The following is a 17,043-nucleotide window of genomic DNA, read 5'->3' on the forward strand; positions in this document are numbered from 1 at the left end:
ATAATCAGTTAGCAGAAGGATTTGGGTATGCCAATTTCCCGTTTAAGGTGGAGCATCAGGTCTTTACTTATTTGGGATTAAAGGTCACACACTCATTAAAGGCTCTGTTGAAACAACTTCAAAACACTCCTGGAGCGCACTAAGCAGGATTTCATAAGGTGGTCGTCTCTTCCCATTTCATTAGCAGGTCGGAAGTATTCTGTTAACATGACTGTACCACCTATGTTTTTGTACTTATTACAAATTATTCCCATTTTTCTGCCAAAGTTGATGTTCAAACAACTGGACAGCTGCATTTCCAACTTCATTTGGAATAAGTCAAATCCACAAATGAGAAAGGTATATCTAGAGAGACCTAAGCAGTTTTTTACACTACTACTGGTCAGCAAATATATATAAAATGTGTTTATTGGGTTTCTACATTTGAAAATAAGGATGGTAAAACTTGCGTCATCATGGAGTTACAGTCAAGCCTTCCAACTTCTCCTGTTTCGCTCCTGTGCTCCCCAATGCCCATGAACCTTGGCACCCATGTTTTCAATCCCATTGTCAAGAAATTCCTTAAAATCTGGTCCCAATTCCGTAATCACTTTAGCCTTAAACAAGTAAGTTGCTTCTCTCCATTAACATCTAATCATCTCTTCCCAGCATCACAGATTGACACGGCATTCCAGTTCTGGCATAGGAATGGTCTGGTGTTTTTTTGTGACCTATTTGTTGACAACACATTAGTCTCATTCGATACTGATAATAATATTCCCAATACCCACTTTTTTAGGTACCTGCAAACTCACAGCTTTGCTAAAGAACATTTCCCTTTCCACTCGAGCCCTCATAGTGTCCAGTCGAGAGGTGCTTAGATCTTAACCCGTATCTGAATCTCCAGATTATACCACATAATACAGAATATTAATCCGCCTTCCTTGGCAAATACAAACTCTGCATGGGAGCAAGACATGGGTGACAAGCTACCTGATGACATGTGGCAACATAGTATTGGGCGTATCCACACCTCATCATTTTGCATAAGGCATGGGCTCATTCAGTTCAAAGTTTTGCACCGCCTCCATTACTCAAATGACAAAAATATATCCACATTTTGACCCCAAGAGTTTGAGATGCCACCAGAGTCCAGCGACTGTGGGACATTGACAATCTTTGAGTGGCGTCTGGGACCTCATTTTTTGGGGCATTCTCACATACAGTACCTGTCAAAAGTTTTTCACACGCCTACTCATTCAAGGGTTTTTCTTTATTCATACAATTTTTTACATTGTAGAATAATAGTGAAGACATCAAAACTATGAAATAACACAAGTAATCCAAATATATTTGAGATTTGAGATTCTTCAAAGTAGCCACCCTTTGCCTTGATGACAGCTTTGAACACTCTTGGCATTCTCTCAACAAGTTTCATGAGGTAGTCATCTGGAATGCATTTCAATTATCAGGTGTGCCTTGTTAAAAGTTCATTTGTGGAATTTCTTTCCTTCTTAATGCATTTGAGCCAATCAGTTGTGTTGTGACAAGGTAGGGTTGGTATACAGAGGATAGCCTTATTTGGTAAAAGACCAAGTCCATATTATGGCAAGAACAGCTCAAATAAGCAAAGAGAAATGACAGTCCATCATTACTTTAAGACATGAAGGTCAGTCAATACAAAACATTTCAAGAACTTTTAATGTTTCTTCAAATGCAGTCACAAAAACCATCAAGCGCTATGATGAAACTGGTTCTCATGAGGACCGCCACAGGAAAGGAAGACCCAGAGTTACCTCTGCTGCAGAGGATAAGTTTGTTAGAATTACCAGCCTCAGAAATTGCAGCCCAAATAAATGCTTCACAGAGTTCAAGTAACAGACACATCACAACATCAACTGTTCAGGGGAGAATGCGTGAATCAAGCCGTCATGGTGGAATTGCTGCAAAGAAACCACTACTAAAATACATCAATAAGAAGAAGAGACTTGCTTGGGCCAAGAAACACGAGCAATGGACATTGGACCGGTGGAAATCTGTCCTTTGGTCTGATGAGTCCACATTTGGAGGTGTGATGGTGTGGGGGTGCTTTGCTGGTTACACTGTCTGTGATTTATTTAGAATTCAAGGCACACTTAACCAGCATGACTACCACAGCATTCTGCAGCGATACGCCATCCCACCTGGTTTGCGCTTAGTGAGACTATCATTTGTTTTTCAAGGTACCCCTGCCTTCTCCTAGGAGGCACATTTCATTAGTCCTGCTATCTGCAAGGTGCCCCTGCCTTCTCCTAGGAGGAGCATTTCATTAGTCCTGCTATCTGCAAGGTGCCCCTGCCTTCTCCTAGGAGGAGCATTTCATTAGTCCTGCTATCTGCAAGGTGCCCCTGCCTTCTCCTAGGAGGAGCATTTCATTAGTCCTGCTATCTGCAAGGTGCCCCTGCCTTCTCCTAGGAGGAACATTTCATTAGTCCTGCTATCTGCAAGGTGCCCCTGCCTTCTCCTAGGAGGAGCATTTCATTAGTCCTGCTATCTGCAAGGTGCCCCTGCCTTCTCCTAGGAGGAGCATTTCATTAGTCCTGCTATCTGCAAGGTGACCCTGCCTTCTCCTAGGAGGCACATTTCATTAGTCCTGCTATCTGCAAGGTGCCCCTGCCTTCTCCTAGGAGGAGCATTTCATTAGTCCTGCTATCTGCAAGGTGCCCCTGCCTTCTCCTAGGAGGAGCATTTCATTAGTCCTGCTATCTGCAAGGTGCCCCTGCCTTCTCCTAGGAGGAGCATTTCATTAGTCCTGCTTTCTGCAAGGTGCCCCTGCCTTCTCCTAGGAGGCACATTTCATTAGTCCTGCTATCTGCAAGGTGCCCCTGCCTTCTCCTAGGAGGAGCATTTCATTAGTCCTGCTATCTGCAAGGTGCCCCTGCCTTCTCCTAGGATGTGCATGTTGAATGTGAAGCCTGGCTGTGAATCTATGACTCCCCCCTGAGATGCAGAACCATGACAGGGTGGACAGGACAGGCTCTCTCAGCTCCATGCCGCTCGGCGGTGGGAGAGAGATACCGTGTGGCGCTAGCGGGCTAACTGTGCCGACTAGCTAATGAGAACTGTCAACACAGTACAGCCATAGCAAAAGGAATCTATTATTCAATAATTGAGTGTTATGGAGCGCCTGGTTTTTGCAGCGGGCAGCCAGCTGGGCATTGAAAAGCGATGGCAGAGAAAGAAAACATGCCAAGGCAGGAGAGCCGAGCGGGTAAAGGAGGCAGACAAATGGCTGCTCGGCAGCTGGGCTGATTCTATCAGATGAGTGCTGAGTGTAGAGCTAGAAAAGGAGAGAGAGAGGCAGACGGGTGGGTGCGGGCCATCTGTGGACAGACAGGGAGGAGATGAACTGATAGGAGTACCACAACAGGACACACAGCCCAGCCTGCTGATGGATAGAGTGGAGGAAGAAGAGGAGAGGCTTTCATTCCTCCTTCCTCAGCTGCTGCTGGGAGACCAAAAGCCTGCCTGCTACGCTAACACGAAACACACACACACACACACACACAAACACACACACACACACACACACCACACACACACACCACACCACACACACACACGGCTTAAGGCACCACAGGATCCCGATGTAATAAGCGGTCTGAGCCGAAGGTAAAGGGGTGGCGTTACTGGCATGGAAACAGACTCCAGTAACTGAACACAGGAGAGGAATCAACACAGGCTGTTTTGTACCTGTGCATGATTGTCTTTGTCAATGATGGAGAAACTGTTGGGTGTTGTATTACACACAGTGCTGCACTAACCCATCAAAGACATGTGTTTATGTCAGTCACCGTACCTTGCTGATAGAGCGGTTGAAGGTCTGAGTCCTCACTTTACATTTACATTTTAGTCATTTAGTAGATGCTCTTATCCAGAGAGACTTACAGTAGTGAGTGCATACATTTTCATACTGGTCCCCTGTGGGAATTGAACCCACAACCCTGGCGTTGCGAGCGCCATGTTCTACCAACTAAGTCACACGGAACCACATGGGACGTGTGCACGGTGTTCTTTGTAAATGGGGCGGAAACTGTTAGGCCTAGATACAGTACAATGCATTCATTTGTGTGAGGCAGTGCACCGTACCTTGTTGGTAGAAGGGTTGTAGGTCCACGTCTTTCTGTCCAGTCAGGTTGCTGAGGAGAGCCATGGCCTTCTGCATGGTTCCACCCAGGATATTGTCCTGGTGCTCCTGGAAAGAACAAAACATGGAATAAACACACAGGAGAAATGAATAGGGGGCGAGGGAAAGGAAGGGCAAAAACCCATGGAAGCACACAGTCTTTCAGGGCAATCCTCAAATATTGAGAGCCTTAGGGATGGATTTGAGCAAATCTGCCTTAGCAATGCTTCTGCAGTACTCTTGTTTTCACAACTAATGTCCCATGCACCCACAGTACTTGTCTTATTCTGAAAACTGAAGCACAGTAGCTAACATTCTGCATTTGTATTGACTACATTATCATCTGCTGCTTACATTATCCCTTTCTCCTTCACAGGGTCTAGATACACCTGTGTGTGCCATCGTAAGGGCCGAGATCTGATGATGACTGAAGAAATAGCTGAGCTTGAATGAAGAATAGTCATTAGCATCTTAACTTTTGAGAGGGGAAGCATCTTCAGGACCTGGCTGAGGGCTAGATGAAGGACAGGAGAGGAGCAGGGGAGCTTGGGGAGAGGGAGGAGGGAGACGGGGGAGCTTGGGGAGAGGGAGGAGGGAGATGGAGGAGGTAGAGGTTACTTTGGGATGTGGGGGAGGATGAGCCTTGGTGAAGGGTGTGTAATTATCTGGTGAGCAGGGTGCAGGGGATGAGCCTTGGTGAAGGTTGTGTAATTATCTGGTGAGCAGGGTGCAGGGGATGAGCCTTGGTGAAGGGTGTGTAATTATCTGGTGAACAGGGTGCAGGGAATGAGCCTTGGTGAAGGTTGTGTAATTATCTGGTGAGCAGGGTGCAGGGAATGAGCCTTGGTGAAGGTTGTAGAATTATCTGGTGAGCAGGGTGCAGGGGATGAGCCTTGGTGAAGGTTGTGTAATTATCTGGTGAGCAGGGTGCAGGGGATGAGCCTTGGTGAAGGTTGTGGAATTATCTGGTGAGCAGGGTGCAGGGGATGAGTATTGGTGAAGGTTGTGTAATTATTTGGTGAGCAGGGTGCAGGGATGAGCCTTGGTGAAGGTTGTGTAATTATCTGGTGAGCAGGGTACAGTGGATGAGCCTTGGTGAAGGTTGTGTAATTATCTGGTGAGCAGGGTGCAGGGGATGAGCCTTGGTGAAGGTTGTGTAATTATCTGGTGAGCAGGGTGCAGGGGATGAGCCTTGGTGAAGGTTGTGGAATTATCTGGTGAGCAGGGTACAGTGGATGAGCCTTGGTGAAGGTTGTGTAATTATCTGGTGAGCAGGGTGCAGGGGATGAGCCTCGGTGAAGGTTGTGTAATTATCTGGTGAGCAGGGTACAGTGGATGAGCCTCGGTGAAGGTTGTGTAATTATCTGGTGAGCAGGGTGCAGGGGATGAGCCTCGGTGAAGGTTGTGTAATTATCTGGTGAGCAGGGTGCAGGGGATGAGCCTCGGTGAAGGTTGTGTAATTATCTGGTGAGCAGGGTACAGTGGATGAGCCTCGGTGAAGGTTGTGTAATTATCTGGTGAGCAGGGTGCAGGGGATGAGCCTCGGTGAAGGTTGTGTAATTATCTGGTGAGCAGGGTACAGTGGATGAGCGTCGGTGAAGGTTGTGTAATTATCTGGTGAGCAGGGTGCAGGGGATGAGCCTCGGTGAAGGTTGTGTAATTATCTGGTGAGCAGGGTGCAGGGGATGAGCCTCGGTGAAGGTTGTGTAATTATCTGGTGAGCAGGGTACAGTGGATGAGCCTCGGTGAAGGTTGTGTAATTATCTGGTGAGCAGGGTGCAGGGGATGAGCCTCGGTGAAGGTTGTGTAATTATCTGGTGAGCAGTGTGCAGGGGATGAGCCTTGGTGAAGGTTGTGTAATTATCTGGTGAGCAGGGTGCAGGGGATGAGCCTTGGTGAAGGTTGTGTAATTATCTGGTGAGCAGGGTGCAGGGGCTGAGCCTTGGTGAAGGTTGTGTAATTATCTGGTGAGCAGGGTGCAGGGGATGAGCCTAGGTGAAGGTTGTGTAATTATCTGGTGAGCAGGGTGCAGGGGATGAGCCTTGGTGAAGGGTGTGTAATTATCTGGTGAGCAGGGTGCAGGGTATGAGCCTTGGTGAAGGTTGTGTAATTATCTGGTGAGCAGGGTGCAGGGGATGAGCCTTGGTGAAGGTTGTGTAATTATCTGGTGAGCAGGGTGCAGGGGATGAGCCTCGGTGAAGTTTGTGTAATTATCTGGTGAGCAGGGTGCAGGGGATGAGCCTTGGTGAAGGGTGTGTAATTATCTGGTGAACAGGGTGCAGGGGATGAGCCTTGGTGAAGGGTGTGTAATTATCTGGTGAGCAGGGTGCAGGGGATGAGCCTTGGTGAAGGTTGTGTAATTATCTGGTGAGCAGCGTACAGGGGATGAGCCTTGGTGAAGGTTGTGTAATTATCTGGTGAGCAGGGTGCAGGGGATGAGCCTTGGTGAAGGTTGTGTAATTATCTGGTGAGCAGGGTGCAGGGGATGAGCCTTGGTGAAGGTTGTGTAATTATCTGGTGAGCAGGGTGCAGGGGATGAGCCTTGGTGAAGGTTGTGTAATTATCTGGTGAGCAGGGTGCAGGGGATGAGCCTTGGTGAAGGTTGTGTAATTATCTGGTGAGCAGGGTGCAGGGGATGAGCCTTGGTGAAGGTTGTGTAATTATCTGGTGAGCAGGGTGCAGGGGATGAGCCTAGGTGAAGGTTGTGTAATTATCTGGTGAGCAGGGTGCAGGGGATGAGCCTTGGTGAAGGTTGTGTAATTATCTGGTGAGCAGGGTGCAGGGGATGAGCCTTGGTGAAGGTTGTGTAATTATCTGGTGAGCAGGGTGCAGGGGATGAGCCTTGGTGAAGGTTGTGTAATTATCTGGTGAGCAGTGTGCAGGGGATGAGCCTTGGTGAATGGTGTGTAATTATCTGGTGAGCAGGGTGCAGGGGATTAGGAACATAATAAGTAGGTAGGCAATGAAGGCCTGAGCTAGGATGTCTGGGGCTGTAGATCTAGGCCAGAGTAAACACACACACACACACACACACACACACACACACACACACACACACACACACACACACACACACACACACACACACACACACACACACACACACACACACACACACACACACACACACACACACACACACACACACACACACACACACACACACACACTCAATGCAGCCATAATTATTTGTTCAAGGGGCTTCCACAGTTTACAGGCTGACAGGAAGGCAGAGAGGGAAGCACAGAGTTGGGCCAGTGGCTCAGGGATTCTCCTCAGTCTCCTGGATAAATTAGCCATGGAATCTCAAGGCCCAGAACCATCGCTTTTCCACCTGATTTCTCTGCTAGGCCACTTGAGAAGAGCAGGGGTCATGCAGATATCAACAGCCCTTAATGAAGAGATACAGGCTGGTTTGATTTGATAGTGATGAATAGGGAGACACATGGAGGAGAAACGTATATGGATGTATGGCTGCGTCATTTCTGACAGATGACAGAGTTGAATCCAAAAGCAGGAGATAGAAACATACTGAAAAAATAAGGACGGAAAGAAAAACTACTTTTTAATCACCTCCCGAAAAAGCATGTCCTCATTTCTGTATCTTATCAGATGTGTAATGGAATTGTGCTGTCTGCCTGCAGCTTGACTTGATATCCCATCATCTATAATGCTAACTTCAGATCTCATCATCACAATCCCAAACATACCATTGGCTGCCTCTGGCCTCACACAGTCTGAACCAACAATCACTTCAGTTCTCAACTCAACGTATGTCTCTCAGTGTTGGTTTACATGGAACTAGACTGGAGCCTCACTATCACAGGCCCAATCACAGAACCTCAAACTCCTATGTAGCTGCTTGGCTGCCTCTTCTGAACTAACTTCAATCGTGTGTGTGTGTGTGTGTGTGTGTGTGTGTGTGTGTGTGTGTGTGTGTGTGTGTGTGTGTGTGTGTGTGTGTGTGTGTGTGTGTGTGTGTGTGTGTGTGTGTGTGTGTGTGTGTCTTTGCGAGGGGATAAGCAGTCAATGAATTTCTGTTGATTGCAAGGAAAATGGATTAAAAAAGGATTCTTCTTCTTCAGTATGTCCCACAATGTAAAACAAGCTCTGAAAAGCAACTTTGCAGTACAACAAAAGGCAGTGTTTATGTCTGCTATTTGACTTTCTTTCAAGCTGTAATTTGGTCTCCAGATCAATATTTGTCGCAATGCAGACTTTTCTTCTCTGCTGTTGTTAATGAGAATGGCAGAGGGGAGCACAACTATTCTCCTAATACCAGCAACAGCAATCAGAGCTAGCTGTATAAACCTCTGATTCTATTAGATTCTCCTTTCTCTCTTAGAGCTCACAAACTCAGAGTCCACCGACTGTACATTCCTACCTACCTCCCCCCCACACACAGGCAAAATGGATTTTCTTCCAATTAGATTTACACTGTCAGATGACATGAAATTGAATATGGGGCAGAGGCACGACAATCAGGGGAAGGGAGAGATAAAGCCATCCTGCAACAGTGAGGGGCTCCACGCCACCGAACATCTGTGTTCATTTACTTCTATGCCGACATTAACCTTTAAAACAAAGCTGTTCAAATAGAGACAATTGAGGAGTCTCAAGCATTCTCCTTAACACAATCAATCATGATCATCAGTAAAAGACCATGATGCATTGCAGCAGCCACAACAAACTAGGCGTGAGCTTCAGTCTCCAGACATTAGATTCAGGATAGCAGGAAAGGAAGGCTAGAGCCTAGCAGTGTTACTTGGGGCTCTTGTTGTAACCAGAGTCAAGCTCCCTAAACACTTGCTTAAGGATCAGTCTGCTGATGTTGGACCAAACTCAATCAATGCCACTGTCAATCCCCACTGGCTTCCTCGCCACACTCATTAGTGATGTGCATTACGGCTCCGTCCGCGGACCACTTTCATGCCGTCTCTGGCCCAAATCAATGTCAGTCCGTGAAACTGCTGAGCTGGCCTTAAAAGTAAATAAGTAGACAGCCATTACTACTGCAGTCTGCACTAACTGTGTCGCGAAAAGGCAATTTGATACGATCCCGACCTAACCCGCATATCAGCTTCCATTGGATTGGAGAAGGCAAGCCAAGTTCAGAGTAAAGTTAAAAGGTATGGTATACATCCCAAAAGTGCACCCTATTCCCTATGTAGTGCACTACTTTTGACCAGGGCCCATAGGTCAAAAGTAGTGCACCAGATAGGGAATAGGCTTCTATTTGGTACACTCACTACACACACATGGTGACTACAGTCAAGTGAGAGTGAGAAGAGCTGATTTAATCCTGTCACTATGTATCTGTAAAGCCTGTAATGGACTGGCCATAGTGTCTGTCCTGTAGGTATAAGAACTAGGCACTATATGAATTGTAACCCTCCAGCGGTGGAGAGGAGAGGAGGATTACAGTGTGTGATAGAGTCCAGACTGGGTCTATATTGGATAGAGCAGTGGTTAAGTGGTTGACCTGCATGACACTGATCGGCTGGTAATGCACACTAAATGGCTCTCCTTCCTGTATGGCTGCGTATGTAACACTGCATTGTATAGTGTTAAACTGTGTGGATGGAGGCTTTTCTAACGCATTCCAGAACTTATTCGTTGAATCACTAATTCAGAACATTAGGTCCTCCAAATGTAATGATGACATGCATGTGAGAAAGTCTACATACGTCCTAGTTGGTACTATCATGGTTAGGCCTGGCCTATACCTCCAAAACATAGAAGAAGAGACCCGTGGAAAGCAACACAACTATACCTCCAAAACATAGAAGAAGAGACCTGTGGAAAGCAACACAACTATACCTCCAAAACATAGAAGAGACCCGTGGAAAGCAACACAACTATACCTCCAAAACATAGAAGAAGAGACCCGTGGAAAGCAACACAACTATACCTCCAAAACATAGAAGAAGAGACCCGTGGAAAGCAACACAACAATACCTCCAAAACATAGAAGAAGAGACCCGTGGAAAGCAACACAACTATACCTCCAAAACATAGAAGAAGAGACCTGTGGAAAGCAACACAACTATACCTCCAAAACATAGAAGAGACCCGTGGAAAGCAACACAACTATACATCCAAAACATAGAAGAAGAGACCCGTGGAAAGCAACACAACTATACCTCCAAAACATAGAAGAGACCCGTGGAAAGCAACACAACTATACCTCCAAAACATAGAAGAAGAGACCCGTGGAAAGCAACACAACTATACCTCCAAAACATAGAAGAAGAGACCCGTGGAAAGCAACACAACAATACCTCCAAAACATAGAAGAGACCCGTGGAAAGCAACACAACTATACCTCCAAAACATAGAAGAAGAGACCCGTGGAAAGCAACACAACAATACCTCCAAAACATAGAAGAAGAGACCCGTGGAAAGCAACACAACTATACCTCCAAAACATAGAAGAAGAGACCCGTGGAAAGCAACACAACACGTGAAGACAATCAACCTAACAGCTAACTGATTCCGTCTGTGTGATGTTTCTCAAAGTGTTCTTACATGCAGTGGCAACTTGTCTGAGAAGTCACCCAAGCGATAAGTTCATTAAAGAGTGCAGAGCAGTTACTGGCGGATTGAGGTCAAGGGGGAATTGGCTGTTTACTGGAAATAAGCGTTCTGGTCTGATGAATATGTAACCTGTTGTAGGAGCTGGGGGACGACGACCACTTCATATTCTCACTCCATTAAGCACAGCCCCTCAAAAGGCTGTTCCGCTCCCTCCGCCACTCAATTACACAACGTACTGTGATGGGTCACCACCGCACAGCACACTCATTTGCATAATAAATCAATAAAGAACCCTGGCAAACGAGCGCTGCTGGTGCAAAACGGGCTCGGCCTGAAATGACAGAGAGAGAGAGAGAAGTAGGCAGGCGGTGGGATGGGGGTGGGGTGGATGGGAGGCGTTTTTACGAGCTAAAATGTCTGGCCCAGCAGAATTCCCCCACATAACAGCCTTTGAATTATGTTCCAATAGCCCAAAGTCTTCTCCACCCAATGGGACTCATATATTTTCATGACAGAGGATAAAAAAGCGAGGTGGGGTGGGGGAGGAGGAAGCAAGGTGGTTTGTAATATGGCTTTCATCCTAACATTCCTTTCCACTAGTTTCCACCTCGGGCCATCTAAAAGACGGAGAGAGACACAGACTCAGAGTAGAGTGGAGGTGGGAATTTGACAAACCACTTATATTTTTAGGAGATAGCTTTTTTCTTGAGCCTGGAAATGAAAAGTCGGGCAGGAAACACAAGTGATAAATAAAACCGCACACCAAAGCAGTTTCCTGGAACACATGATTTTAGTATAGAGAAAAAAGGCAGCATTTTAAGTGGGGCTCTTAACTTACCGCCATGAGTTGAAAGACAACAGGTAGGATCCTGCTGTCTCTGACCAGGCTGTGGAGGGAGAGAGAGAGAGAGGGAGAAAGAGAGAGATAGAAAGATGGAGAGAGTGGGGGAGAAGAGAGAGAGACAAAGAGAGAGAAAGAGAGTGAGAGAAACACAGAGGCAGGTTTAGGTACCTTCATAGCACAGAGAGACGTTTCATCTTCATTAGGGTCCATGCATTGCCTTTGAATCTGAGGCCTACTGAACCTATGTGAGTATTTCAGTGTGTGTTTGTGTGTGTGCGTGAAGGCAACGCAGCGTGCCTCGCCTCTAAGATCAGTCATGTGAGAAAAGGACCTCTGACTAATCTTCTGCGGGGAGAAAGGAGCCTTCTGACACCTCGGCACCCAGGAGTAATGTACATCTTTATTGAAAATGACTCTCCACAGCTCCCTTATTGATTAAGCCTTTTGATTCACAACCAATTACAGCTTGTGTGTAGAGGTGCTCAAAGGAAGAAAACATTGTGGCAGGCAGGCTAGACACATTTAAACAAGACTAGAGGTCACCCATAGAAAACGTATTAGAGGGAGTTTTTACATAACAATGATGTATTGCACGGCTGGGAAACATTTATTTCCCAGTTTTCCATATATGGTGTCCTCAGTCCTCCAAAGAGAATTCCATCAAATGTTTCTAAAGTAGTGTAGCTTATGTGAGGCAGCTAAGCCATTGTGCAGAACACCAGATAAGAGTAAATAGCACTGCCGCTAGGAGTAAATCTCCCAATAAAGTGCAGAGGGACAACACAAGCCTGTGATTAACCAGAGAGACATCCTCTTGAGGTTGAAAGTCACATAGAAGTCAGCAGGAAACCTGAACATACTGAGAAAGGAGAAAACTAGAACATGAAATACAGATGACAACACACAAATTGACCAGGCCTAGTTGTTGTCCAATCTGCTTTCATACTAACTACACAATATCAAGTTTGTTGTAGGGGCCTACATTAGTTTGCCTACAGATGTAGGATTTTAATTTGACCTGAATTGTCACAGCAAAATAATATTGCAGCAACAGGATTTTAACGTTAATCTATAATGTTGCTTGATTGGTGGTTAGGTTATTAGGCTACATGAAAAGTGCAATACTGTTAATATAACCGTATGTTAGTGTGGGCTTTCAGTGAATGTATGTAAATCCCGAAGCGCATCTGCATTTCCTGTGGTGCAGGAACATTTCTGTAACAAAAGAGTGATCAAATTAAGATGCTACACCTGTATATATGCAGTGTACTATATAACAGACATACTTATATGAGATACAAACTGTCCCCCCATCCATATCTCCACTTATCTGCACCACCTTCCCTCTCTCCTCCACTCTCCCCTCTCTCCTTCCACTCTCCCCTCTCTCCTTCCACTCTCCTCTCTCCTTCCACTCTCCCCTCTCTCCTTCCACTCTCCCCTCTCCTTCTCCACTCTTCCCTCTCCTTCTCCACTCTTCCCTCTCTCCTCCACTCTTCCCTCTCACACTCCACTCTTCCCTCTCTCCTTCCACTCTCCCCTCTCTCCTTCCACTCTCCCCTCTCTCCTTCCACTCTCCCCTCTCCTTCTCCACTCTTCCCTCTCTCCTTCCACTCTCCCCTCTCTCCTTCCACTCTCCCCTCTCCCCTCTCCTTCTCCACTCTTCCCTCTCCTTCCCCACTCTTCCCTCTCTCCTTCCCCACTCACCCTCCACTCTCCCCTCTCACCCTCCACTCTTCCCTCTCTCCTTCCCCACTCACCCTCCACTCTCCCCTCTCACACTCCACTCTTCCCTCTCTCCTTCCACCCTCCCCTCTCTCCCTCTCTCCCTCCACTCTCTCCCTCCACTCCCTCCTCTCTCCCTCCACTCTCTCCCTCTCTCCCCCCACTCTCCCCTCTCTCCCTCCACTCTTCCCTCTCTCCCTCCACTCTTCCCTCTCTCCCTCCACTCTTCCCTCTCTCCCTCCACTCTTCCCTCTCTCCCTCCACTCTTCCCTCTCTTCCTCCACCCTCTCCTCTCTCGCCCCACCCTCTCCTCTCTCCCTCCACCCTCTCTCCCTCCACCCTTCCCTCTCTCCCTCCACTCTTCCCTCTCTCCCTCCACCCTCTCCTCTCTTGCCCCACCCTCTCCTCTCTCCCTCCACCCTCTCTCCCTCCACTCTTCCCTCTCTCCCTCCACTCTTCCCTCTCTCCCTCCACTCTTGCCTCTCTTCCTCCACTCTTCCCTCTCTCCCTCCACCCTCTCCTCTCTCGCCCCACCCTCTCCCTCTCTCCCTCCACCCTCTCTCCCTCCACCCTCTCTCCCTCCACTCTTCCCTCTCTCCCTCCACCCTTGCCTCTCTTCCTCCACTCTTGCCTCTCTCCCTCCACCCTTCCCTCTCTCCCTCCACTCTTCCCTCTCTCCCTCCACCCTCTCCTCTCTCCCTCCACCCTCTCCTCTCTCGCCCCACCCTCTCCTCTCTCCCTCCACCCTCTCTCCCTCCACTCTTCCCTCTCTCCCTCCACTCTTCCCTCTCTCCCTCCACTCTTGCCTCTCTCCCTCCACTCTTGCCTCTCTCCCTCCACTCTTCCCTCTCTCCCTCCACTCTTCCCTCTCTCCCTCCACTCTTGCCTCTCTCCCTCCACTCTTGCCTCTCTCCCTCCACTCTTGCCTCTCTCCCTCCACTCTTTCCTCTCTCCCTCCACTCTTTCCTCTCTCCCTCCACTCTTCCCTGACCTCCCTCCACTCTTCTCTGACCTCCTCCATTATTGTAGTTCAGAAACAACCCTCTCCCATCGATCTCCGTGTGAACCTGAGTGATGACACGTCATTAACATTAAATTGTGCTCATAAAACAAAACAGGAACAAATATGGAGAGTTAAAGGTGAGCAGAGGACCTGGGTCGTAATTCCACTTTACTCCCAGAGAGTAAACTAGACAGAGGTGTAACCAGAACTGATGAATGGCCAAGCTTTATCTCCCTGACGGGGTGACAGAGGAGTGTAAATAGCCAGGCTTCTTCTCCAAGCCTCACAGATTGCCGAGCCTGCATCCCAAAGTACACCCTATATAGCACTATATAGGAGATAGGGTGCTAATTGGGACGCATCTACATTGAACTGAAGGCATCCTGTGTGCGAAGTGACATTAAATTATAGCCCAACTTAGGCTACATCGGGGGCCCAGCCAACGAAAAGCCTTTCCCTGTGTCGTGATGACTCACATAGCTTTCAGCCATTAAATCAGAGAAATGGAGGGATATTTCTTGAGACAAATCAGGTCCATCTGTAGGGTGGTAGTGTCTCACCCCCAGCCTGCATGGTTAGCATTCCCAGTTCCACATCATTCTAAATCGATAGCACCCTGCATCACTGTCACGTTAAGAGAAACTGAAGTACCAAAATCAGTTCCTGTCAAGGCAGCCAGTAATACTGATACAGGCCTGTTGAAGACTTATTATAGAGAAGGAAGAACTGAACTGAAACCATATCAACAGCAGTGGACACTATCTGGGTCAAAGCCATGGCTCTCTAAACACTATCCTACACAAGTTTTGGGCTAATGACAACTAATGCATCACACAGTATGCGTGTACAGTACACCTCATTTCTCAACTTTAATACATCTCTGTGCCATACAGAATCTACAGACTGTCCTTAACGTTAGGGGATAAAAACTCTCCTTTTCATGTAGACGCAGATTGCGTGGATGAAGTGGCATTTGCCCAGCCAGGCTGGAGTGGCTATAGGGCAAAATAATAAGACACGCTCTGCACACATTCTCCACGGCTGCAGACAACCTTCTGATCTTATTTACAATCTGATGAAGTTGAGAGTGTGCCTGAGTACAGCTCTGATTCAACCTGTCACGCTTCCTTAATAATGGCACAATGTGTGGATGACATTTAACACAGTCTGTCTGCTATCACAGATCCTCCGGCAGCTGCCTGGCTGGGATTTGGATTTTTATATTAAAAAGCCCTTGTTTTTCTCTCTCTCTCTCAAAACGAACATCCGATGGTGTCTTGTTTTGCCACTACCGTTATGCTGAGTATTTAAAGACAGAATCCTTAGATACTACATACATTCAAATGTAAATCAATGATATGTCCCCATTGATTCTTGAAGAATATAACTCATAAATGCCTCATGTGCTTAGTTCAACTGTCATACCCCATCAGAACCCAAAATAAGCTTAATTTACCCCAATGTTAACAATGCAAATGTTAATAACGACTGTATAGCCTCAAAACATGGTTAAATCTATAATTCTGATATCATGGATGGTCAGTCCTTGCATCCATAGCTCTGTCTATGAATTTGAGTGTGGTTATATTTCTCCAGGACCATCTCTAAGCTTTTTCCCAAAACAGAGGCTGGTGATCGCTTTGTTATTGTTTCAATTAAGGATTCTAGCTTTAAGATTAGGTACAGACAGTGCCTTCAGAAGGTATTCTTACCCCTTGACCTATTCCACATTTTGTTGTGTTACAGCCTGAATTCAAAATGGATTAAAGGGATAATCCAGCCCAAACCACAAATTCATATTGATTAAGTGTTAAATAACACTCATATTTGAATATATTTTTTTGGAACAAGTTATAATAATTTGGTCATTATAACAAGGTTGGTAGAAACATGTGAAAATAGTTTTTGGAAATCTGTTGCAGCTCAAGTCTACTACAAAACCCTCAATGCAATGCTCTCTCTCTCTGGGCTGGCTGGCCAGCTAGCTAGCTAGCTAGCTCGACAGTCAGTTGGGTGGGGCGTTTCTCCATTCATTGCCCAGTGGGATTCCTATCTCCTCCTTTCTGTAATATCTCTGCTTCCCACAGACACACAGGGGGCATTGCGACATGGTACATGAAGTTGTATAATTTGCTACACTGTTTAGATTGGGTACATCTAAGCAAAATCTCTACTTTGTCATGAGTATATAGATGGATGTATGTGTTCTATATGCTGATTTGGCAATCTGGAGAGCAGGTCATTGTTTTAAAGGCGTTATTAAATCTGATAGTGTGTTAACCCTTATGACGAGAATGATGTAGTGAAGACGCATTTCTACACGATTTCCTAAGACGGACCAAATAGAAGTTAAATCACGGGGATATCTGTTATTTTACCCAGCGATAGAACATAGGCTTTCACCAAATTGACAGGAGTTTCATGATTTTATTTCTGGGGGCGGATTATTCCTTTAAATATTTTTTTTTCTCACCTATCTACACAATACCCCATAATGACAAAGTGAAAACATGTTTTTTGAAATGTTTGCAAATGTATTGTAAATGAAATACAGAAACATCTCATTTACATAAGTATTCACACCCCTTTGCTATGACACTCCAAACTGAGCTCAGGTGCATCCAATTTCCTTTGATCATCCTTGAGATGCCACTACAACTTGATTGGAGTCCACCTGTGGCCAATTCAATTGTTTGGCCATGATTTAGAAAGAAACACACCTGTCTATACAAGGTCCTACAGTTGACAGTGCAGAAACTATACCAAGGAACTGTACGTATCTCTCAGAGA

At 46.5% G+C, this 17,043-nt stretch overlaps 1 protein-coding gene across 1 annotated transcript in view; it reads right to left on the minus strand.

Moving 5' to 3' along the window:
• The window catches only part of ulk4 (unc-51 like kinase 4), a 186,465-nt gene that overhangs the window by 92,739 nt on the left and 76,683 nt on the right, over nt 1-17,043 (minus strand). The window contains exons 31-32 of the mRNA XM_071396224.1: nt 11,520-11,568; nt 4,108-4,213 (exon numbers count right to left, since the gene is read on the minus strand). Of these exons, the coding sequence (XP_071252325.1) occupies nt 4,108-4,213; nt 11,520-11,568 (155 nt within the window). The remainder of the gene's footprint in view (nt 1-4,107; nt 4,214-11,519; nt 11,569-17,043) is intronic.

Source organism: Salvelinus alpinus, chromosome 4 (assembly GCF_045679555.1).
Source record: "Salvelinus alpinus chromosome 4, SLU_Salpinus.1, whole genome shotgun sequence".
Classification (NCBI taxonomy): domain Eukaryota; kingdom Metazoa; phylum Chordata; class Actinopteri; order Salmoniformes; family Salmonidae; genus Salvelinus; species Salvelinus alpinus.